Source organism: Jaminaea rosea (assembly GCF_003144245.1).
Source record: "Jaminaea rosea strain MCA 5214 unplaced genomic scaffold BDZ90scaffold_1, whole genome shotgun sequence".
In the NCBI taxonomy this organism is placed as follows: Eukaryota; Fungi; Basidiomycota; class Exobasidiomycetes; order Microstromatales; genus Jaminaea; species Jaminaea rosea.
The window spans coordinates 965,371-983,611 of NW_020289975.1; the positions used below are offsets into that span (position 1 = coordinate 965,371).

The following is an 18,241-nucleotide window of genomic DNA, read 5'->3' on the forward strand; positions in this document are numbered from 1 at the left end:
AAAAATGATGATGGTGAACGAATTCAAGTGATCTTCAACCAGCAGTACAGCACAGCGCCAGCGAGCGTAAGCCAGAACCAGAGTACAGGAGGAGGAACCACGTCGAAGTACAGGAAAAACGGGTTGACCGACCACGAGCGTACCTGGCGACTAATTGATTACGGGATTTGGATTTGCCCTGACGGTCGGAGGCCCTCGCGTTGTGTCTCCCCCGTGGGTTGTTCGACTATAAGACCGAAATTGGTCCTTCACCTATCGTCCCTTCCTTCCCAACCACACATCTTCACACGCACGCACACCGCTACCACCCACCCCCTCACCAACACCAAACTACACATCACAATGGTGAGCGAGCCCGCGCGCAGCAACGACGAGAGCCACAGAGCATCTCCACTGACACACACACACCTCATCTCTCTGCGTAGGCACCCAAGCCCATGTCCGCTGCTGGTAAGGCCCCCGCTTCGCAGGGTGGCAAGGCTCCTGCCTCTCAGGCTGGCAAGGCTCCCTCTGAGGGCGCCAAGAAGACCGCCTCCAAGTCCAAGAAGGCTGCTGGTGGCGACAAGAAGAAGGCCAAGAAGACGCGCAAGGAGACCTACTCGACCTACATCTACCGCGTCCTCAAGCAGGTCCACCCTGACACCGGTATCTCTACCAAGGCCATGGCCATTCTCAACTCGTTCGTCCAGGACATCTTCGAGCGCATCGCGTCCGAGGCATCCAAGCTCGCGTCGTACAACAAGAAGTCGACCATCTCGTCGCGCGAGATCCAGACGGCCGTCCGCCTCATCCTCCCCGGTGAGCTCTCCAAGCACGGTATCTCTGAGGGCACCAAGGCCGTCACCAAGTACTCGAGCTCCAAGTAAGCGCGCGTGCATGACCCGCATCGCCTTGTCCTAGCTTCTCGTACCAGTCGTCGCCTCTACGCGACGCGTATCACCCGACCACCTTGTCCTTCTATCCATCCTTTCAGCGCCGCATGCGACGCCATCTGTAATACTAGCCGTCTCTTGATTCCATTCGAAGCCCATGCCTTCACCATCAGAGTTTGCCTGCTTGCCTGTCCGCGTGTCTCAGCGTGATGCGGACGCGTCAAAGACGCGCGCCAAGGGTCGGTGTGAGACGCGTATCCCCCACCGACGAGAGAAGTTGTCGAGTGGCGGGTCGCCCAGCACAGCTCCACCTCAAGGAGAGCAAATCGCCAGCAACCATGCATGAGCGTGTGGATAGCCGTACCACCGACCAGTCGCGCCTTCTCCTGCTGGAGTGAGCGAAAGCTGGCAGGGCATCACCAATCTCGACTCTGATCTTTCGCGCCGAGCATGGACGACGAAGTCCTCGTCCATGCCGACGCTCGTATCAGAACACGTCAGCACGCGGGCAGTCGCACGCTGGCTCATTCGGACAAGTCGTAGCATGCGATGTGGCCGTGCGGACAGGAGATGACAATGACGTAGGCAAAAAGTTTCTATTCAATCTGCTATAGCTGCGTATGTGCGCGTTGAGTCCACTACATCGGTATGGTAGCGGAGAGGTTTGGGTGGAAGAAAGCGCGAATCTGAGAGCCTCAGTCGGCCGTATCGAGTGTTTGCGTCTATGAGTTGACGTATGTTTGGTGTCGCTCGAGCCTTTCGAATGTTGGCGACCCGGCGCAGCTCCTCCAGCTCCTCGTCGTTCCACTGCTCAGCCAGCTTGAGGGCCCTGCGTCCGTCCTCGAAGTGGATGACGCCATTGCCTGCGATTCATAGGTTGCCGTCCAGGGCCATCTGAGCGAGCCGAGAGAGAAGCCTGTACCCAGCGCGACGTCGCGCCGCAATCTCGAGGCGCTTCAGCTCCCTCGCAGCGTGTCGGGCAGGTGCGCTCGCGAGGGCATTGACGGCGGCGGTGAAAAATTTGTCGGCGCGTTGGGGCAGTGGGTACGTGTTGTTGTACCATGTAGCCTCGCCGATTTCTCCATCGTTCGCCGACCCTCCCTTGACTGCACCACTTGCCCTCCACGACTGCCCGTGTCGTCCTCTTCCCCTCGCTGGTGGAGTCCTCGGTGTGCTTCAGAAGTGGGAAAATGAGGCAGCGGTCGCACTGGGCGAGCTCCTCGTACACCAGAGCCGGCTTCTTCTTGATGCCCTGTGCTACCAAAGACATCGCGCAGGGGTACGATCCGATGCGTGCGAACTTGTCCCCGGTGCGACCGACGTAGGTGAGGGCGAGGCGGCCGTCCTTGAAGCCGACGATCAAGTAGACGCAGCCGATCCTCGCGTCGGCAGTCTTGACCTTAGCCAAGCCCTCTTCGAAGTCTGCTCCCCTCGTCCACATCGGCTTGTCGAGATAGGCGTTGGCCGCTAGTCCCCTCATATCCTCCCACCAACTCTCCCTGCGCAGAGTTTGGTCATCGCCGTCCAGCTGCTCGAGGATGTTCAGCTCAGCCTTCGTGGCGTCACCCAGACCTCCCTGCATGGCTCGCCAGATGCCCATTGTCCTCCACGCGTCCTCCTCGGCAACTGCCGGCCGCACCACCAGCTCCTTCTGCCAAGGGAGCGGTTTTCCGCCCGAATCCCTTCTGCGCTTGAGTGATGTAGTCTATGTACGCACATGCGATTCTGGTCCAGTGCGGGGTGTCATCTGTCACGTAGGTGAGGAGGGCGCTGCCTCGAGGCAGAGTGCTGTCGACAAGGCGAGACTGAAGTGGCCACACGGTGGATGAAGAGCGTATGGGAGCGTCGGATAGTCGTGCCGGATTTTCCTTGTCGTTCGACGGCGGCGATGACAAGCTCTCCATTCTCGAACAATTCTCCCTCCCCTTCCAAGCCCGGCTCGCCCTCCTAGCTCCCCCCTTTCTTGCTCTCGGCCTCCTGATCCTCACCATCCATCACGTCGCTTGCGTTTGCCGACGTGCCAGTATTGTCATCAGTAGCCGCTGTTTGAGATGAGCTTGACGCTGCTGCTGACCTTGATTCCTCCTCAAGCGCCTGTTCAGTCACTCTGCCGTGTATAGCTAGCTGGTGGCGTACGAGGAGCTCTGGACTAGGAAATCGTCTCTCACTGGATACGACCAGAGCGGAGGAGAGGACTACTAGGTCAATCGCTAGCTCGGCAACGTCACGTGAAGGTACTCACCAACCTCCAATACCGCACCGAGAGGTCGGGGCGCCTCCTCGCATTCTAAGGCTACGAAGAGAAGAGAGGTGCGAGGAGAATGGTAAGTCCAGCGCGACGAGCTTTCGTGCGGACAAATGATCATGAGCACGTTCATGACAGGAAATTGCGCAGGGTGCTCCTCGTACTTGTGATCTGTCAGCACTGCTACGCTGCGCGGACGAGTACCAGGGCAAATGTGTTAGAGCAGCTCCACGTTGGCTAGACTAGAGGTACTCACTTTGGGAACCATTCCTCGCATACGCTGCACTGAACAGGGCGTGTCATTGGGATGCACGAGCCTTGACCTTCGGTAAAAGGAGTGCCTGTTGCTTGACCGTAGGACTGATGAGAGCGCGACGAGCAGCTGCGGTGGCGGTGTAGGCGAGAAACTTCCTTGAGCGCTCGTTAGAGGTGGGTGCTTGGGCACTGTTGACGTGAGCGTGAGGCAACGGCGATGAGAGGAGCTGCGTGGCTACAAGAGACGCTTGCCGTCTGTTGAACGAGGGCGAGGGCAGCTTGGGGCTGATAGCGCTGTGCTCTGGAGACAATCTTCTAGACTGGATGTATGCCACCGTGATGAGTGGTGACGAGGCTCGAAGCGGGCTTGTGCCCGCAAGCAGTGGATAGTGGCTTGCGAGTGCCTGTGTGTGTGCGCGCGTGCGAGGCGAGACGGGCTAGTAGTGGTGCTGGTGCTGGTGCTGGTGCTGGTGCTCGAGAGCGTGCGACGAGAGCCAGCCGACGCTGGTGGTGGTGCTCAGTCGCGGAGGGTACGTGGAGACACGAAGTGACAGGTAGAGGCTGACGGGATGGTCTTGGGTGCGCGGTGGGTGCAGTCTTGCTCGTTGAGGCTGGGTACGTTGACGGTGGGTACGTTGGGGTTGGGGAGAGGGGTTGGGGAGAGGGAGAGGGGGAGGGGCGATAGCCGCCTTTATGAGGTGTTCGACATTGGGTGCTCAGCGGTCGAGTCATGATGGGGTGATGAAGTTTGCTTCAACCTTCGAAGAACATCGGACCTCTTAGCCCTGCGGGACAATTTTCAGGTACGCAATGTGATCACAAAGCTACACATCAGCCGCGCTGCGCAGCGATACCGTCTCGCCGTGGCGCAAATTGCGGAGCAACAGCCGCCTCTAATCTCGAGTAGCACCGCCACAACGTATGCCGTCAATATGCTGAGCACAGGCCCCCTCCGCCCCTGTACGCGGATGATCTCTTTCGGCTTGCCGACGTGCTTGAAAGTGAGTGACGCCCACCGGCCGCAACATGGGGCCGGCCATTTGCTCCAGAGTCGTGCAAGCTCTTCCATTCATCCTGCATGGGTCCCTCGATTGCGAGCGCAGCCACCGTCAGGATCCAAGGGTAGACTCTCGTTCGCTCTTCGGCCAAGAAATGCCGGTCGAGGACCGTAATACTCGAGGCAAAGCGGATCACTGGTAGATGCTCATAGACTTCTGCTCTTGGCAATCTGGATTGGCGAGTCGGAAGCTCGCTGCCTGGACCCATTCCTTGTTGCACCTCTGCCCAGCGTGACCTTTCGCATGCCATTCTCGAGCTCGATTTGTAAGCTGCTGGTGAGCCAGAATCGACCATCGAACCCCTTCCTCGCCAGAATGCTGACCTTCTCGTAGCCTTGCGGTCTTCGGGCTACGATTTCCTGGCGCGCCTGCTCGCGAGCGGCATGGCGCAGCGCTGCATCATCGAGGGCGTCGACAGCGCGGGTGAAGAAGTCTCGGGCGGCTTTTCGACAGGGGCCAGCTGTCGTTGCGCCAAACGACCGACCTGGTCTCGGCAGGGTCGGTGGACCTACCCGTGACCATCACATTTTTGAAGAAGCGGCGGTCTTCTTCGCTCGCTGAGCCGACCGAGCTGTCCTCCCCGACCTCTACACCCAAAAAGAACTTCTCACCGCCAGTGATGCCCTGCATCTCCGCAATGAAGGCCTTGGGCATTTTCAAGCCTAGCCACGGAGCTCCATGCTCGTTGTTGTCGTTGAGCTTAGGCTTGAAGAGTAGCATCCTTGAGCGCATCAGCTGCTTGTATACCTCGTAGAAGGTGCTGCGCGCCTCTGTCACCCGGACCTCCTGCCTCTCCACCGCGGCCTGGTCTCTGTGCCCCGTGAGCGTGTCCAAGCAGTCCTCCTGCAGCCTAACGCGGCGCAGAGCCCTGCGGTACGTTGGATTTTGTACCTGCATGGCGGCCTCGTCATCCCCCTCCTCGGCCTCGGGCACCTCAAAGCAGACGGTCGCTGAGCTCGCAAGGGCGGTCATTTCAGTAGAATGCAGAGTGGGCGCAAGCACGAAGACACACGACTCACCATTGCAGCCGAAGACCTCGTCTCCGAGATTGGGAAGGCCATAGTCGCAGCGGTAGCTGTTGAGGCTCTCCCTGCGCACGTTCGACCCTAGAAGCAAGCACCAGACTCCCTCCATGACAGCTCGGCAAAGAACAGAGCGGGCGCCTTTGGCGTCGACGCGATGCTCCAGCAGCGGGAAGATGAAAACCTCGTCGCACTTGGCTCCTTCCTGGTAGAACAATGTGGTTGAGTCTTGGCCTTTAGAGATGCCGAAGAGATGCTGAATGCTGCGGCGCATCTCGTCATTTGTGCGTCCCGTATAGTCTAGGCTCAGACGCTCCCCTCGGAAGCCGACGCCAAGGTGCACACACCCCACCCCTTCTTCACCCATCTCCAATGTCGCCAGACGCTCTGCGAGCTCGCTCTTGCCGAGTGATGCTGGCGTAGTGCAGCCAGCATTGAGAGCAGCCGCCTGCACCTTCTTCCACCAGACCAGCTTGTTGACGGCCCGAGGATCGGCCTCGAGCTGCGCAAGGAGCCGGCCTGCGACAGCCGTCGCTCCAGAGAAGCCGTCCGTCACGGCTTGCCAGAAAGGAGTCCGGGCCCAGTCTCCGTAGCCAGAGGACTCGGATAGCCTGTACAGATGCTCGTGCCAGCGGTGAGGGCCCACGCCCAGCACTATCTGGGTCCCACTGATCAGGTCGAGGTATGCGAAGACGGCTCGAAGCCAAAGCTCAGGGTCGCCATCGACCTCCTTCAGCATATGAGAGTCTTGACGAAGCCATTGCGGGCAGATGGGGGAGAAGGATCCTAGAGGCGTTTGTGCTACTCGTGAGGGCTGACAACAATCACCTTCTGCGTACCGACGTAAAGGTCGTTGTACGCCAAGGCTACTCTTTGCCAATTCTCTGTCTCCTCGTCGGCTTGCACAAGGGTCAGATGGGCGCGAAGTTACGTCTTCAAGCCGTGACCACCGTTGTGAAGAGTCAAGTGCTCGCCATGACATATGCCTTGGACGTTGGCGGATGTGATGAGCTAGCATCGGCGCCAGAGGCGATACCGCTACTGGTGCTTGCCTCGTTAGCCTTGTCGTTCGCGCTGGGGGTAAAGGACGAGGTAGCGGTACGGCAACGCCAGGTGAACTGGGCATGTTGCTTGTACGTCTCCTGTGTGAGAACGAGAAGGATAGCCGATTTGGCCTTTCGTTGCGCCGCGAGGGGAAAATGGCAGACCTAGACATTGGGTTTGGGAGGACCCGCGCCCTCGCCAGCGCGCCTTCATAGCGTCTGCAGGTTGGGTATAGAGCTAGTGAAGAGCGCCATGTCGTCCCTCACCATAGAATTGACTAGTCGGTACCCTGCTTGACTTCGAAGGTTGGGTGAGATGCGGTGCCGCCGTAAGGGTGGTGGCAGAGTCGGTGACCGTGAGCAGGTTTGCGAACGAGGCGAGGCCGTCGGATGCACCGGAAGCTGAGTCGTCTGCGACGGTATTGGATGGCTTTGAGCGTCCGATGGCCGCACAATGAGTAGCTGCGGTAGCGCCTTGGATCAGGCAGCCTCCTAAAGCCTTCGTCAAGCCTCGACGTTGACGCACTCGATGAGCGAGCGATTGAATGAGGAGGCGGTGAGGTGAGCAAAGAGAAGAGGCACTTGTGCCGAGTTGAAGAGTTGGCGGGGAGGGCTCTTGCGCGTCGCTGACCGGGGTAGGTGGTCGGGGCGGTAGAAGTCCTTTGCCGGTGGCCGAGGCTTTTGGTTGTGGAAGGGTGGCTTGCTTGACGCTGCTGCTGCTGTGCTCTGGAGACAATCTTCTAGACTGACTTGGTGACGCCGTCTTGGCCGGGGAGGCTGCTCGAGGAACTCATCCAAAGGGCTGCCCGCCAGCAGCCGTGGTGAACGGAGTATAACGTGCGCGTCTGCGTGCGCTTGTGCGAGGTTGGGTCGGCTTGTGCTACGGGTGCTGGTAGTCCTTGTCCTCGAGGATGGTCTTGAGGTCGTACTTGGCGGCGCAGAGGCTGCTGCAAGCGTTGTCGACCGACGCGTTGACCGTAGCGGCGCTGCTCAGTCGTCGACGAGACGTGTACCTGGTATCTTGGGTGGTGGAGGTGCTAAGCACAAGCTGAAGGGCTGATTTTGGGTGTGTTGTTGGGTGCGGTCTGGGGTACGAGGTGGATGCGATGGTAGTGGTGATGAGATGATGATGTTGGCGAGGGAGAGAGGCGAGAGAGAAGGACAGACGAGGAGATGAGACATTGTCCAAGGAGGGCGCGAGGTTGATTAGGTCGGGGTGGGTCGAGATGAGCTTTGTTCTCGCCAGCCCCGCATCCCTCTCTTCCGCCCATCGACGTCCGTGCACGACCAAACACGTGGTCACCAAGCTACACGACGCAGCCCGTCTCGCCGCCTCACCGTGACATACGCTGCGGAATTCAACTGCATCTCGCCTTGAGCTGCACCGCCCACAAAGGAATTCGAATGAGCATCGGCGCCGCCACGAAATGCCTTGCGGCAGACTGCGAGCATCATATTGCCGCGACTGGGTCCGAGCGGCGACGTGTCATCGCGCCGGTTCAGCCGGCAGACGTTCAGCACCTCTTCATGCCCGTCGCTGCCCCAAACCAGGATGGCGAGGTAGTGTCGTGTGTTCGAGAGAGGGCGCTCAGCTGACGATGTCCCAGCTGTGCGCCTCCGAAATGGCCTTCTATCTTGTAACAAACACTGCAGCATGGTTGTCCACTTGGCTGGGCGGCATGAAAGCGACATGCTTCGTCTTTGCTTCCGTATCCCATCTCTTGCTGACAGCAGACTCGTCACACTCGTCACGCCGAACTCATCACCGAGACACCCGCCCAGCTTCAGAGTGCTCGTCGACATCATCATCCTGCTCGTCCAGTCGCGACGATAGGCGCGTCGCAGTCCCATGTGAGCCGCGATGCAACCTGCCTGCTTGACATTCGATTCCACCAACAGTGCACGAAAGGGCTCCTCGATGGCATCTGTGCTGGTCGCAACGGAGCTCGGGGAGCAGCATTTGCTGCGATCACGCAAGTATGCGCTACCATCAGGCTATCAGTACGAGCGCGTGCAAAGGTGCAGAGACTCATGCTCTACCCTCGAATCAAGCCCTCACCCGCTGCCCCTCTCTTCTCTGTCGGCTCGGTGCCGCAGCACGCCACATCATCATGACGACATTGCCACCCGTAATCTCAGTCGTTACATCGCGCTGCACCCTCCTGCTGCCACGCCATGTCATCCACCTGGCGCACGCGTCGTAGGCTGGTGAGCAATAACCATCGCTTGTTCGCCTCAGCTCACCACGGGACGAGATTGATGAAATGGCGGGAAGTCTTCCGGTGCGGGCCTGGAATGCGCCCTACTGCTACCTCAGTCGATCACTCAGTAAGCTCAGTCTTTTGCTCACAATCGCCATGAAGCTACGCGTGCCTGCAAATGATCCCGCGACACGATATCGCACCGGATATGCCCTCTGCTCACTGATCCTCCTCTGCGATAGTGGACCCTCGTGCGAAGCGTCCCGTTGACGGGCCAATCGAAAACAGCGGTGAGCGTTGGCGCTCGGACTTTCAGATCCTCACGACGCCAATCTATGCCGAGAAGAATCGCCCTTGGAGCCCTTGGCTCGTTAACGGCGGAGGCGATCGGGCGTTACCTCGCACACCCGCTCAACGACTGGCGACCTTAGCGCCATGGGACGGCTCCAAAATAGCCGCGCGCGAGCAGACGCGGCGAGCGGGTAAAGGGGGTTGTCGAGTGTGTGAGGCGTGAGGCGGCGCATGTCAGCCGCTGGCCCGCCGCGGGAAAGACGACGCTTTCTTGCTCGCCTTGCTCGCCTCGCTCGCTTTTGGATCGTCGTGGTGGCTCGCAAGCAGGGCAACAGAGGGCCAAAAGATGGCGGGGCGAGGGGGGGAATCGCGCCTTCCGCGCACGGCTGCAGAGTCGTGGCTGCGACCCACGGACCCCCTCGCGCCCGCCGGCCTCGACCCCCTTGCTCATCACCACATCACCACCACCAACCAACTACTGTACAACGAGCGATCAGCGTGGGTGCGCGCGAGCTCCTACATCTTGATACCCACATAGCGAAGCACAATTTCCTCGCGAGCCCCTTGCACGCCATCACCTGTCCGCTCCTGTGAGCCCTCATCCTCCTCAAATCACTCATCTCCCCATTTCCGCTCCACGCCCAAGCCGCGGCCGCTCCCCGTCGCTGCTCATTCGTTAACACCTTCACACCTAGCCATCTCAATCGCCATTCGCCCGGGCATGTCTGTGGCTGCTCGCCGCCACGAGACGACGATGCCACATAATCCACCACAGTATCGCCATCAAAGCGGCGGCATGTCCTCGACGCCGTCCAAGAACGAGCGACTTGCTCAAGCCCTAGCAGCTCGCGAGACCGAGGCCCGCCTCCATCGCAAAGGTTCATCAGCTTCGTCCGCGTCCGAGGATCAATTTCGTGACGTGCAGGACGACTTCCCAGCAGGAGACGGGGATGAGGGCGATGGGGACCACGATGGGGCTGCATTCACTACGCCATCATTGGGACAAGGAGGGAAGCGCAGCATCGATACAGCGTGGGACGAGAGCGAGTTCCAACGCCAGGCTGCCGATCGCATGAGCAAGTACTCGATGATGACACGGTACGATGGGGAGGGAGAAGGAGATGACGATGTCGAGGCCAACGATGTCACGTACGGCCACAACCGTACAGGATCAGTAGGCAGCAGCATCTGGGCAGGACAAGGCGCCTTGTCGCCCACGTCCAAGGACTTTCCGACGACGCAGAATGGCCAGAGCCCTGCTCGCGGTAGCACAAAGAAAAAGGGCGGCAACAATGCCAACATCGTCCCTCCCATTCCCACCTCGAGCGCTGCTTTCCAACACTTCCGCAACGAAGGCGTCACCGCCTCGCCACCCTTATTTGGCGACGACGACGGGCCCTTTGGTCGGCCCGACGAGGGTGAAGACTTGCGCTCCGCATTCAATACACCTAATCCAGACGCAGACGAAAGCAGATTCGCCTCGACATCATCGCGCTGCACTGCCCCCACTCGCGCGCTGCCTGCCATCCCGAATGGCAAGCCTGGCAAATTGAGCGCACAACGCAAGGGCAGATCGAAGCGGTCGCCGGTCCTCTCGTACGACGGGGCAGCAGAGGACGAAGAGCGTAAGATCAGGGCATCCGGTTACGAGGACGAGGACGACGACGCGAGAGAGCAGCTTGGCGAAGAGCAGGCACGTCGTGACGACAGTAATGCCGCTCTGGAGCGACACATCTCTCACCTTGGACCCAAGGTCCGCAAACACGAGCCTGCACCGTGGGAGATGCAGGGGGACGATGAATCCGAGGCGGCGTCATACAGGTCATCTCCGATGCCTGCTTCTCCCCAACCTCAATCAGCTTGGGCGAAGCTGACACGCGGGTCGCTGGACGTGCGTGAGCGAGAGGCTACTGACGCTCGAAGAGGACTCGGCCTCGGCGTCAACCTCAGAAGACCCAGCGGCGACACACGGCGGCCATCGCCCGAAGGCAGCGACAGCCCCGCGTACCGACAGAGGCAGCTCAGTCAGCAGAGCGCCGCAACCTCTTCGCGTCCTCGCCACCCACTTGAGCACTCCAGCAGTAGCGGCAGCGGCGGCGGCATCCCAGCTCGTGATGAAGCGCTCGTCAGCCATCCCTCACAGGGGTCACTACCTTCGGTCGTTTCCATGCCTACAACACCCACCGCCTCGTCCAACCTGACCGCAAGTCAGAGTGCGCACCCTCCGATTCCTCCGATCCCATACAACAGTCGTCGCCCCTCTGACTCAGTGTACTCGACGACCTCTACCGTTTCCGGTCCAGGCACGCCAGGCAAACCGCGCCCGAGAACAAAGTCAGTCAGCAAGGTGTTGAAGGGGCTCGGCATCGGCGGCAGCGGCGAGACAACCTCGCAGCACGAGGGTGGTACGCAGTCCAACAAGCTGGCAAAGGCGCTGAAGAAGAAGGGAGAGCGCAATGAGCTCAGTCTCGCGCAGGGCATCAGCTCGGACGACTTCAAGGATCGTTCACCAGTCCCAGCAGATGGCGAGCCCGAGTTCGACTTGGCGACGCTGCGCTCTGGAGCAAACAAGAACCTCGTCAATCCACTGACAGGGCGGCCTTCAGCCACTGGACCTCTTCTGGGTGCTCATCAGCCGGACGCAGGCCGATCAACGAGCTCCCTATCCGGCCAGATACCATCGATTTCCACGGCAGATGGATCAATAGACAGCGGCGTATCATACAGCAGCGCTCAGCCCTCTGATGCTTCACATCTTACGCGTGCTACCACGCACTCGGCCCTCAACAGTGGTGCCGCCGATGCGAGTCATTCATATTCCAGCAAGGCCACGAGCTACGGCACAGCAGACTCGTCGTCGACGAGCAAGGGCGGACTCGCTCCTGTCGACGCTATGAGTCGCGGCAGCGTCAGCCCATCGCCGTCTCGCCAATTGTCTCCCTCCCCTGTAGGCTCTGCGTACGCTACACCGCCGTTGAGCAGCACTCACGCCGAAAGCCACGCTGCTAAGCGCCAGGAAAGTCTCGAATCGACTAGGGGCCTCGCCGCCGAGCATACGATGGACACCATGCGCGCAGGTTCGGCTACGCCCACAGCCAGCGGGATCCTAGGCAGTCACGCAGCAAAAGCCCAGCAGAACATCGAGCGTCGTTCCTCACCTCAGCCTCCGAGCCCGGCGATCGAGCGGACCGCTTTGCCCCAACCGGGGTCACATGAGGGGGTAAGCTACAAGCTCATTTCCCTTGAGCAGGCTCAAGCGGAGGCGAAGGCTCGTCAGCAGGGCTACGCCCTCCAGCGCTCAGGCAGCTATACTGGTGAGCAGGACTCATCGACTTCATCCTCGGGCGAGCACGGCCGCGTCTCAGCTGGGTCGGCTGCTATGGCGTCGGAGCGATCACATTCATCCCTCGGTGGTCACAGCGAGAGCGAAAGTGGTATCAAGGGAGGGGTCGCATCGTCGGGAGCAGGAGGTAAGGGCCTGAAAGGCAAGAAGAGCGGGATCCTGCGCATGTTCAACCGGGGTAGCGAGAAGAACGCGAGTGACGAGGGTAGCAGCGCGGCGCCCCCGCCGATGCCCACTGCTCCTTCCGCGCGAGGGCCAGACTTCAAGCTGCCCGCCGAAGGCAGAGAGGTCGACGAGGGTGGAGACAAGCTTGGCGATTTTACCAGCAGCAGCAAGAGCAGCAATGGCCTAGCGGCCCCTGCTCTGGCTTCCATTCGGCCCGTCTCCAGCATGCTTGCCGGCTTCTCACCGGCCTTTATCGGAGATGACAAGCCCACCACGACGCCCGGCCTCTCACCTGTCGAAGCAGCTGCGAGCGCTCTCGAGGGCAAGCAATCGCTGCCTGCTACCAAGGCAAATCAGTTGGCAAGCTCTCGCGGCCACTCACCTGCGGACATTGCCATTCCTGCCGCCTCTGAGCGCAAGTCGCGCGATCAGGCTAAGACGCCTACGGATGGGTCTGGGGCAAGGGAGAGTAGCGTTTTCCATTCGCCCGCGACAAGCCCAGGGCACCTGCCCATGAACGCTGCCACGAATGGGGCGTTGTCAGGTCGAGATGATGGATCAGCTGATGATAGCATGCTGCTCCCTTTGAGACCCAGTAAAGCACCGCAGCGCTCAGGCAGCGAGAGTGGACAGACGCTCGCCCTGCCCGCGTCAGGCAATGGTCCAGATGCTCGATCAAGGCAGCTCAGCGTTGGCGGAAGCAGTAGCACCACTCGTGCCGAGTGGGAGCGTGAGCGCACCCCGTCAGCGCACAGTTCCGAGTTAGAGCCATCCAATCCTCACCTCGAAGTAGTCAACGGCTTCCCTGCTGCGCCCGCCTCACCCTCCCCGTCCTCTGCGGCAGGTACAGACAGCAACGATGTGACCCTCGCAGTCAAGAACCGTGTCGCGACAATCGAAGCGCAAATGGCTGCTCTGGTTGACGAGCTTCGCCACCTTCGTGCCACGCACATGCCTCCGCAGAGCAGCTCCTCGCTACCACCGCCAACTTCAGCCACCTCTTCTGCCGATGGTGGAGCCGGCTCCAGCCCCATACCAAGTTGCGACAGCTGTGGCTGCAATTGTGCTGATATGCGAAGGCTTCAAGCGGAGAACGAGATGCAGGTCCTCAAGGGGCTTGGGACGAGCGTCATGGATCGAGGGCGGGGCGTAAAGAAGAGACACGACGAGACTATTGCAACTAGGTTTGGAGGGCTGTGAGGGGGCGGGGACAGGAGAAGAATAGCATTCCAGGACGATTGGAGCAGACACGACGACGATCGATGGATGGATGACGACCACCTATTTGAATAATACCCTACCTGACCACTCTACTGCCCTAATACAAGGAACGGCAACGTTAACCTTTGTACTTTCTCTCTCTCTCGCGACCGACTCGTTCTCACTACTCGCTATCCTCTCTATATCCCTCCGCAAATCTCCATCGACATGCATACCTCATTGAGACGACGGCGAGTCAGTGATGTGCTGCTGCTCATCACGAGCTACGATGAGCTTGGTCAGATTGCGGGTTGAAGGTCGGGCCGTCATTGGGTCGAGAGTCGCGCCCCGAAAGTGGCGGGGCGGCGGCCGACGCGTTCTGTCCTTTCGATATCACTTCTACTCTTTCGTCCCTCTCTCCCTTCTCTCCCAACCGCACGCTGCATTCGAGGGAGCAGATCAACGTCAAAGGCAAGATCTCACTTGTAAGAAGGCTCAAGCAGCAACAACATCTTGGCTATCACTCCTCGCTACCGCTCGGCCAGGCGCTCGCAGCTCAGCAGGTCCTGAGTGCCGCACGCTCCATCAGAGGACTCATCACGTAGCGCGTGCCGCGTGGCGCGAGCAATGCCGTCATCCTCATCGATGGACGTGCTGCACAGACATAGAGCGATTGATGGGCCATTGCCGTCCACTCAGATGAACGACGGTAACGATGACGCGAGAGCAAGTGCGCCTCCCTCTGCTGTGGCCGGTCCAAGCACCCTCTCTCAGCGGCAATCCCATAGCAGTCCGAGGAGGAGCGGCAGAGGATCATCGCTGGTGCCTCGAAACGGGGCTCTGACAGATACGCCGCAAGAAGGCACGTCGTCATTAGGGGTTGATGCCATTGCTGCTGCAGGATCGTCGTCCGCGATGCCACTCGACGCAGCCAAGCAAGTTATCGATGCAGCTCGCTCAGCGCTAGCCAGCTCGGACGAACCACTTGTCCCTCGCGAGGATCCATCACGCCATGGACGGCGAGCAGCCACATCTCCCTCCTTCGCCGATGATCTCCTCTCCAAGGCCCGCGCGGCAGCTGCGGATCCATCCTCTTCCCACCCTCTCTCGACGGAAATCCTGCCCGCCCCGCCTCAACTTCCCTACGACCCGCGATACCCTCCCTTGGACCCGGATGCTCCCCCTGCCCCTCTTCACGCTCCAAACAGCATGGCTGCTGCTGCTAGTCACCCGGTGGTACTGCCGAATGGTACTGTAGTGCAGCCGCACACTGGTTCGGGATCTGCGAGCGGGTCGGGGGACAAGAAGAGGAAACAACCCACCTTTGCGCTTTCCAAACCAGAGGGATACGAGGGGAAGGTGCCATACGCTCTTTACGCGATCGTCAATGGCTTGCCGGAGGCTGATAGCAGTAAGGTGAAGGGAGCTGCGGCCGGGAAGAGGAAACAGGGAAAGGGAGCGAAGCAATCTGCGTAAGTTTAGCGAAGGAATGGGCGCGAAGAGAATGCCGTCAGGCTCACCCAGTGCTCTTTGTTCGATTTCTTCCTCTGCTCTTCGCAGTCGAAGCTCACGCTCTTCTACACCGACGGTGCCGCGCGGGGACGACGTTGGGGCTTCAATCTCGGCGAATACAGCATCAGGCATTTCCAGCGATGCCCCTCCACTCGCTGCTGCCAATGTAGCATCAAGCAGCCATTCGAACGAGGCCGCTGACACTTCATTGTCACTCGTGGACGACTTTATGCTCGCGGATGGCGAGGAAATGAGCGAGGCAGCCAGCGTGGCAGATAGCGAGCGGGAGGCGGCAGTCGACGCAGCATCTTCACCTGCGATGCAGACGGACGCACCATTGCTGAGGATTAATGGGTCGAGCAGCGTAGCGTCTGGATCGTCTGCCCCATCAACATCCCCGCCCATGCCGTCATCGTCTTCGTCACCGCCACCACACGCTGCGATGGTCGATGGTGGGCGCCCTTCGGCACCGGAGCGGCACAGCAGCGCGGCTGCCGCCTCCCACACCGCACAGGCGGACCAAAGCGGCGCGATGGGCGACGCTCGGACCTTGGCAACCGATCCAACACTCGCAATTCCCAACACGACGAAAAAGAACAGCAAGAAGAAGGCGGCGTCACAACAACGCCAGACCCAACTGCAATTCGGTCAGAAGAAGTCGACCCTTCCCGCAATACCTGACAGCAGCAAGCTCGCACCTTCGGCGGCGGCGTCAAGCAGCGGCAGCAGCGATGATGCGGCAAAGATAGAGGCCGAGCGCGCCACCAGCATCGCCGCTACTACGCACGCATCGATGGATTCGAGAGACACTTCGCCTGCATCAACAAATGCTTCTGCATTGACCCCAGTGCCCGAAGTCGTTGGCAGCTCTGCAGGCGCGAGTGATGGCGGCGGGGCGAGACCGACCCGAGCGGCCGTTGCAAAAGTTGCAGCGCGAGGCTCTTACTACGACCCTAGCACGTACGCAGCCGCATCTGCGCCTCCACCCCAAGCTGCACTTGTTCATGGTATCGGTGGAGGAGGGGCAACAACAGCCAATGGTGCTCCCTCTTCGCGTACGGGCTCGAGAAAAGGGCGCAAATCTGGCGCAGCAGCCGGCGCGACGGATTCGACGTCAGTTCCGAACGCGAAGGGAAAAGGCAAGGAGGAAGGCATGGCGCAACAGCAGCTCGCTAGCGGCTTGCCTGACAGCACCGGCCTCGACGATGGGGGTAACGACGAATTCTGCTCGACGTGCCTAGGCACAGGACACTTCATCTGTTGCGACTCATGCCCTCGCTCCTTCCACTTTGCATGTGTTAACCCACCGCTCGACATCAACGAGGTGCCACTCGATGACGACGAGGCATGGCATTGTCAGTCGTGCTCGGCGTTGCGCCATCCTCCTCCTGCGCCTACCAATAGGCCCGCCAAGCAGCTGTCGGCAGCGACAACATTCTCATCCTCATCGTCACAGCGCTCCACGGCTCTCGCTGCTGCACGCAAAGGCGTCTTCTCGCACTTGATCCATCACGCCGAGACCACCAATCCGACCCTCTTCAGCCTGCCGGCAGACGTCAAGAACTTCTTCAAGGGGGTCGGTTCAGAGCGTGACGGCGCTTTCCTAGACACCTCGAAGCTTCGAAGCATCAAAGCAGACAAAAAGGGTGTCATCGAAGAGCGTGATCCGTTCAGGTTGAAGGACTCAAAGGGACGGCAGGTCCTCTGCTTTGCCTGTGGAAAGTCGGCCCTCCCGTCCAACCGAGCGATCAAGGATGAGATTGTGGAGACCACTACAGCGGGCCGCGAAGAAGCAGGATGGCGTCGAATCATCTCCTGCGACTACTGCTCCCTGCATTGGCATCTGGACTGCCTCACTCCACCTCTTGCTGGTATGCCCAGCCAGTTCCGCAGATGGAAGTGCCCTTGCCACATCGAGGAGCTGCTCGCCCACACTCGTGTGCCCAAGTCGTCGACACAAGTGCAGATCATCGACCTCCCTGTTCCCACGGTAGCCAATGTGGGGATGCGACCTGGTCAGTTCTATAGGCCAAGAGTGCTTAACTCCGGGCAGATTGACATCGTGCCCGACCCGCTCGACACGTATTGGAGCTCGGCGACTGCCGGTGGGTCTGCACCAGGCGGGGCAGGCAGCGGTTCTGAAGGTAATGCTCGGAGCCTGCAGCAAGGCTGGACGAACATGGAGATCCCGCAAGCAGACGCGCTCATCCCTGGCGGGGGCATGCGCAAAGTCAAGTTCAGGCTGCCAGAGAAGGTCGTAAGGACAGACTGGTGGATGAAAGTCCTTGACGGGCCGCGCGACCGACTCATCGACGTCGACGCGTCCGCTTCTTCGCAGACGGGGCTGGACTTCCTAGCCAGCATCGCCTCGTCTCATCTCTCCGAACAGACCGCCACCGAACAGCTCGTCCGCGTAGCCCTCAACAGCTCTGCACCTCCCTCCATTCGTCTTCAACCACTCGCAGAGCACGTCAAGGATCCACCGCCTCAGCTGCACGCTGCCCGCGCTGGTGAGCTGCCCAACGGGGGCGTGCTGAAAAAGGAGGAGAATGATGAGCTGCCCGCCTCGGAGATGAGGACTACCGTGGGCATGGTCAGAGAGCTGGACGCCAAGCCCGTACTCGCGCTGCCCAGCAAGCGTCCGAAGTCTCTGTCAAGTTCCGGCGATGACTCCGACCTGACAGATGTCGATGAGGATGCGGCTGAGGATGGAGAGGCGGCTGTTGTAGGTCGCGGGAAGAAGAGCAAGAGGACCAAGGTCGATGTCGACCAGCCAGCGGTAGAGCAAGACGAAGACGATCTCGACAGCTTGAGGGCTGTGCGAGAGCTTATGAGGAAGAAGGGCAAGGAGGAACTGCTCGCCTTTCTGAGGAGCTGATGACCAGACGACGCTCAGAACGGACGCTGTATAGGAGAGGCGTTTTCGCACATCATTGCCCCATCTATCCCAGCTTGACGTGCACTCGATCCTGCCTTCATCCTGGTATCTCATTCGCGACACGCCAATTTCAATCACGAGCATTATCACCATCAC

The 18,241-nt window shown here is 60.1% G+C and overlaps 6 protein-coding genes across 6 annotated transcripts; 3 read left to right on the forward strand and 3 right to left on the reverse strand.

The window, feature by feature from the left end:
• The first annotated feature begins 31 nt into the window (after positions 1-31).
• Positions 32-1,038, forward strand: BDZ90DRAFT_229287 (putative HTB2-histone H2B.2). Its single transcript, XM_025504999.1, has 2 exons — positions 32-345; positions 426-1,038. The coding sequence occupies exons 1-2, from the start codon at positions 343-345 to the stop codon at positions 864-866; spliced, it is 444 nt and encodes a 147-aa protein (XP_025364887.1). The 5' UTR covers positions 32-342; the 3' UTR covers positions 867-1,038.
• A 401-nt stretch (positions 1,039-1,439) lies between these two features.
• BDZ90DRAFT_229288 (hypothetical protein) lies at positions 1,440-2,878 on the reverse strand. The gene has a single exon (XM_025505000.1). The coding sequence runs from the start codon at positions 2,470-2,472 to the stop codon at positions 1,684-1,686; it is 789 nt and encodes a 262-aa protein (XP_025364888.1). The 5' UTR covers positions 2,473-2,878; the 3' UTR covers positions 1,440-1,683.
• On the reverse strand, positions 2,720-3,553 carry BDZ90DRAFT_8690 (hypothetical protein). The gene is made up of 4 exons (XM_025509902.1): positions 3,374-3,553; positions 3,115-3,300; positions 2,947-3,039; positions 2,720-2,874 (listed from the first exon to the last, which is right to left on the reverse strand). The coding sequence occupies exons 1-4, from the start codon at positions 3,418-3,420 to the stop codon at positions 2,820-2,822; spliced, it is 381 nt and encodes a 126-aa protein (XP_025364889.1). The 5' UTR covers positions 3,421-3,553; the 3' UTR covers positions 2,720-2,819.
• A 1,082-nt stretch (positions 3,554-4,635) lies between these two features.
• Positions 4,636-7,022, reverse strand: BDZ90DRAFT_8642 (hypothetical protein). Its single transcript, XM_025509899.1, has one exon. The coding sequence runs from the start codon at positions 6,666-6,668 to the stop codon at positions 4,830-4,832; it is 1,839 nt and encodes a 612-aa protein (XP_025364890.1). The 5' UTR covers positions 6,669-7,022; the 3' UTR covers positions 4,636-4,829.
• Positions 7,023-9,406: 2,384 nt separating this feature from the next.
• Positions 9,407-13,935, forward strand: BDZ90DRAFT_229291 (hypothetical protein). Its single transcript, XM_025505001.1, has one exon. It carries the CDS (start codon positions 9,709-9,711, stop codon positions 13,693-13,695), a length of 3,987 nt encoding a protein of 1,328 aa, XP_025364891.1. The 5' UTR covers positions 9,407-9,708; the 3' UTR covers positions 13,696-13,935.
• A 164-nt stretch (positions 13,936-14,099) lies between these two features.
• BDZ90DRAFT_272818 (hypothetical protein) lies at positions 14,100-18,085 on the forward strand (the record flags this gene model as incomplete). The annotated part of the gene is made up of 2 exons (XM_025508778.1): positions 14,100-15,167; positions 15,256-18,085. The coding sequence occupies exons 1-2, from the start codon at positions 14,323-14,325 to the stop codon at positions 18,083-18,085; spliced, it is 3,675 nt and encodes a 1,224-aa protein (XP_025364892.1). The 5' UTR covers positions 14,100-14,322.
• Between the last annotated feature and the right edge of the window lie 156 nt (positions 18,086-18,241).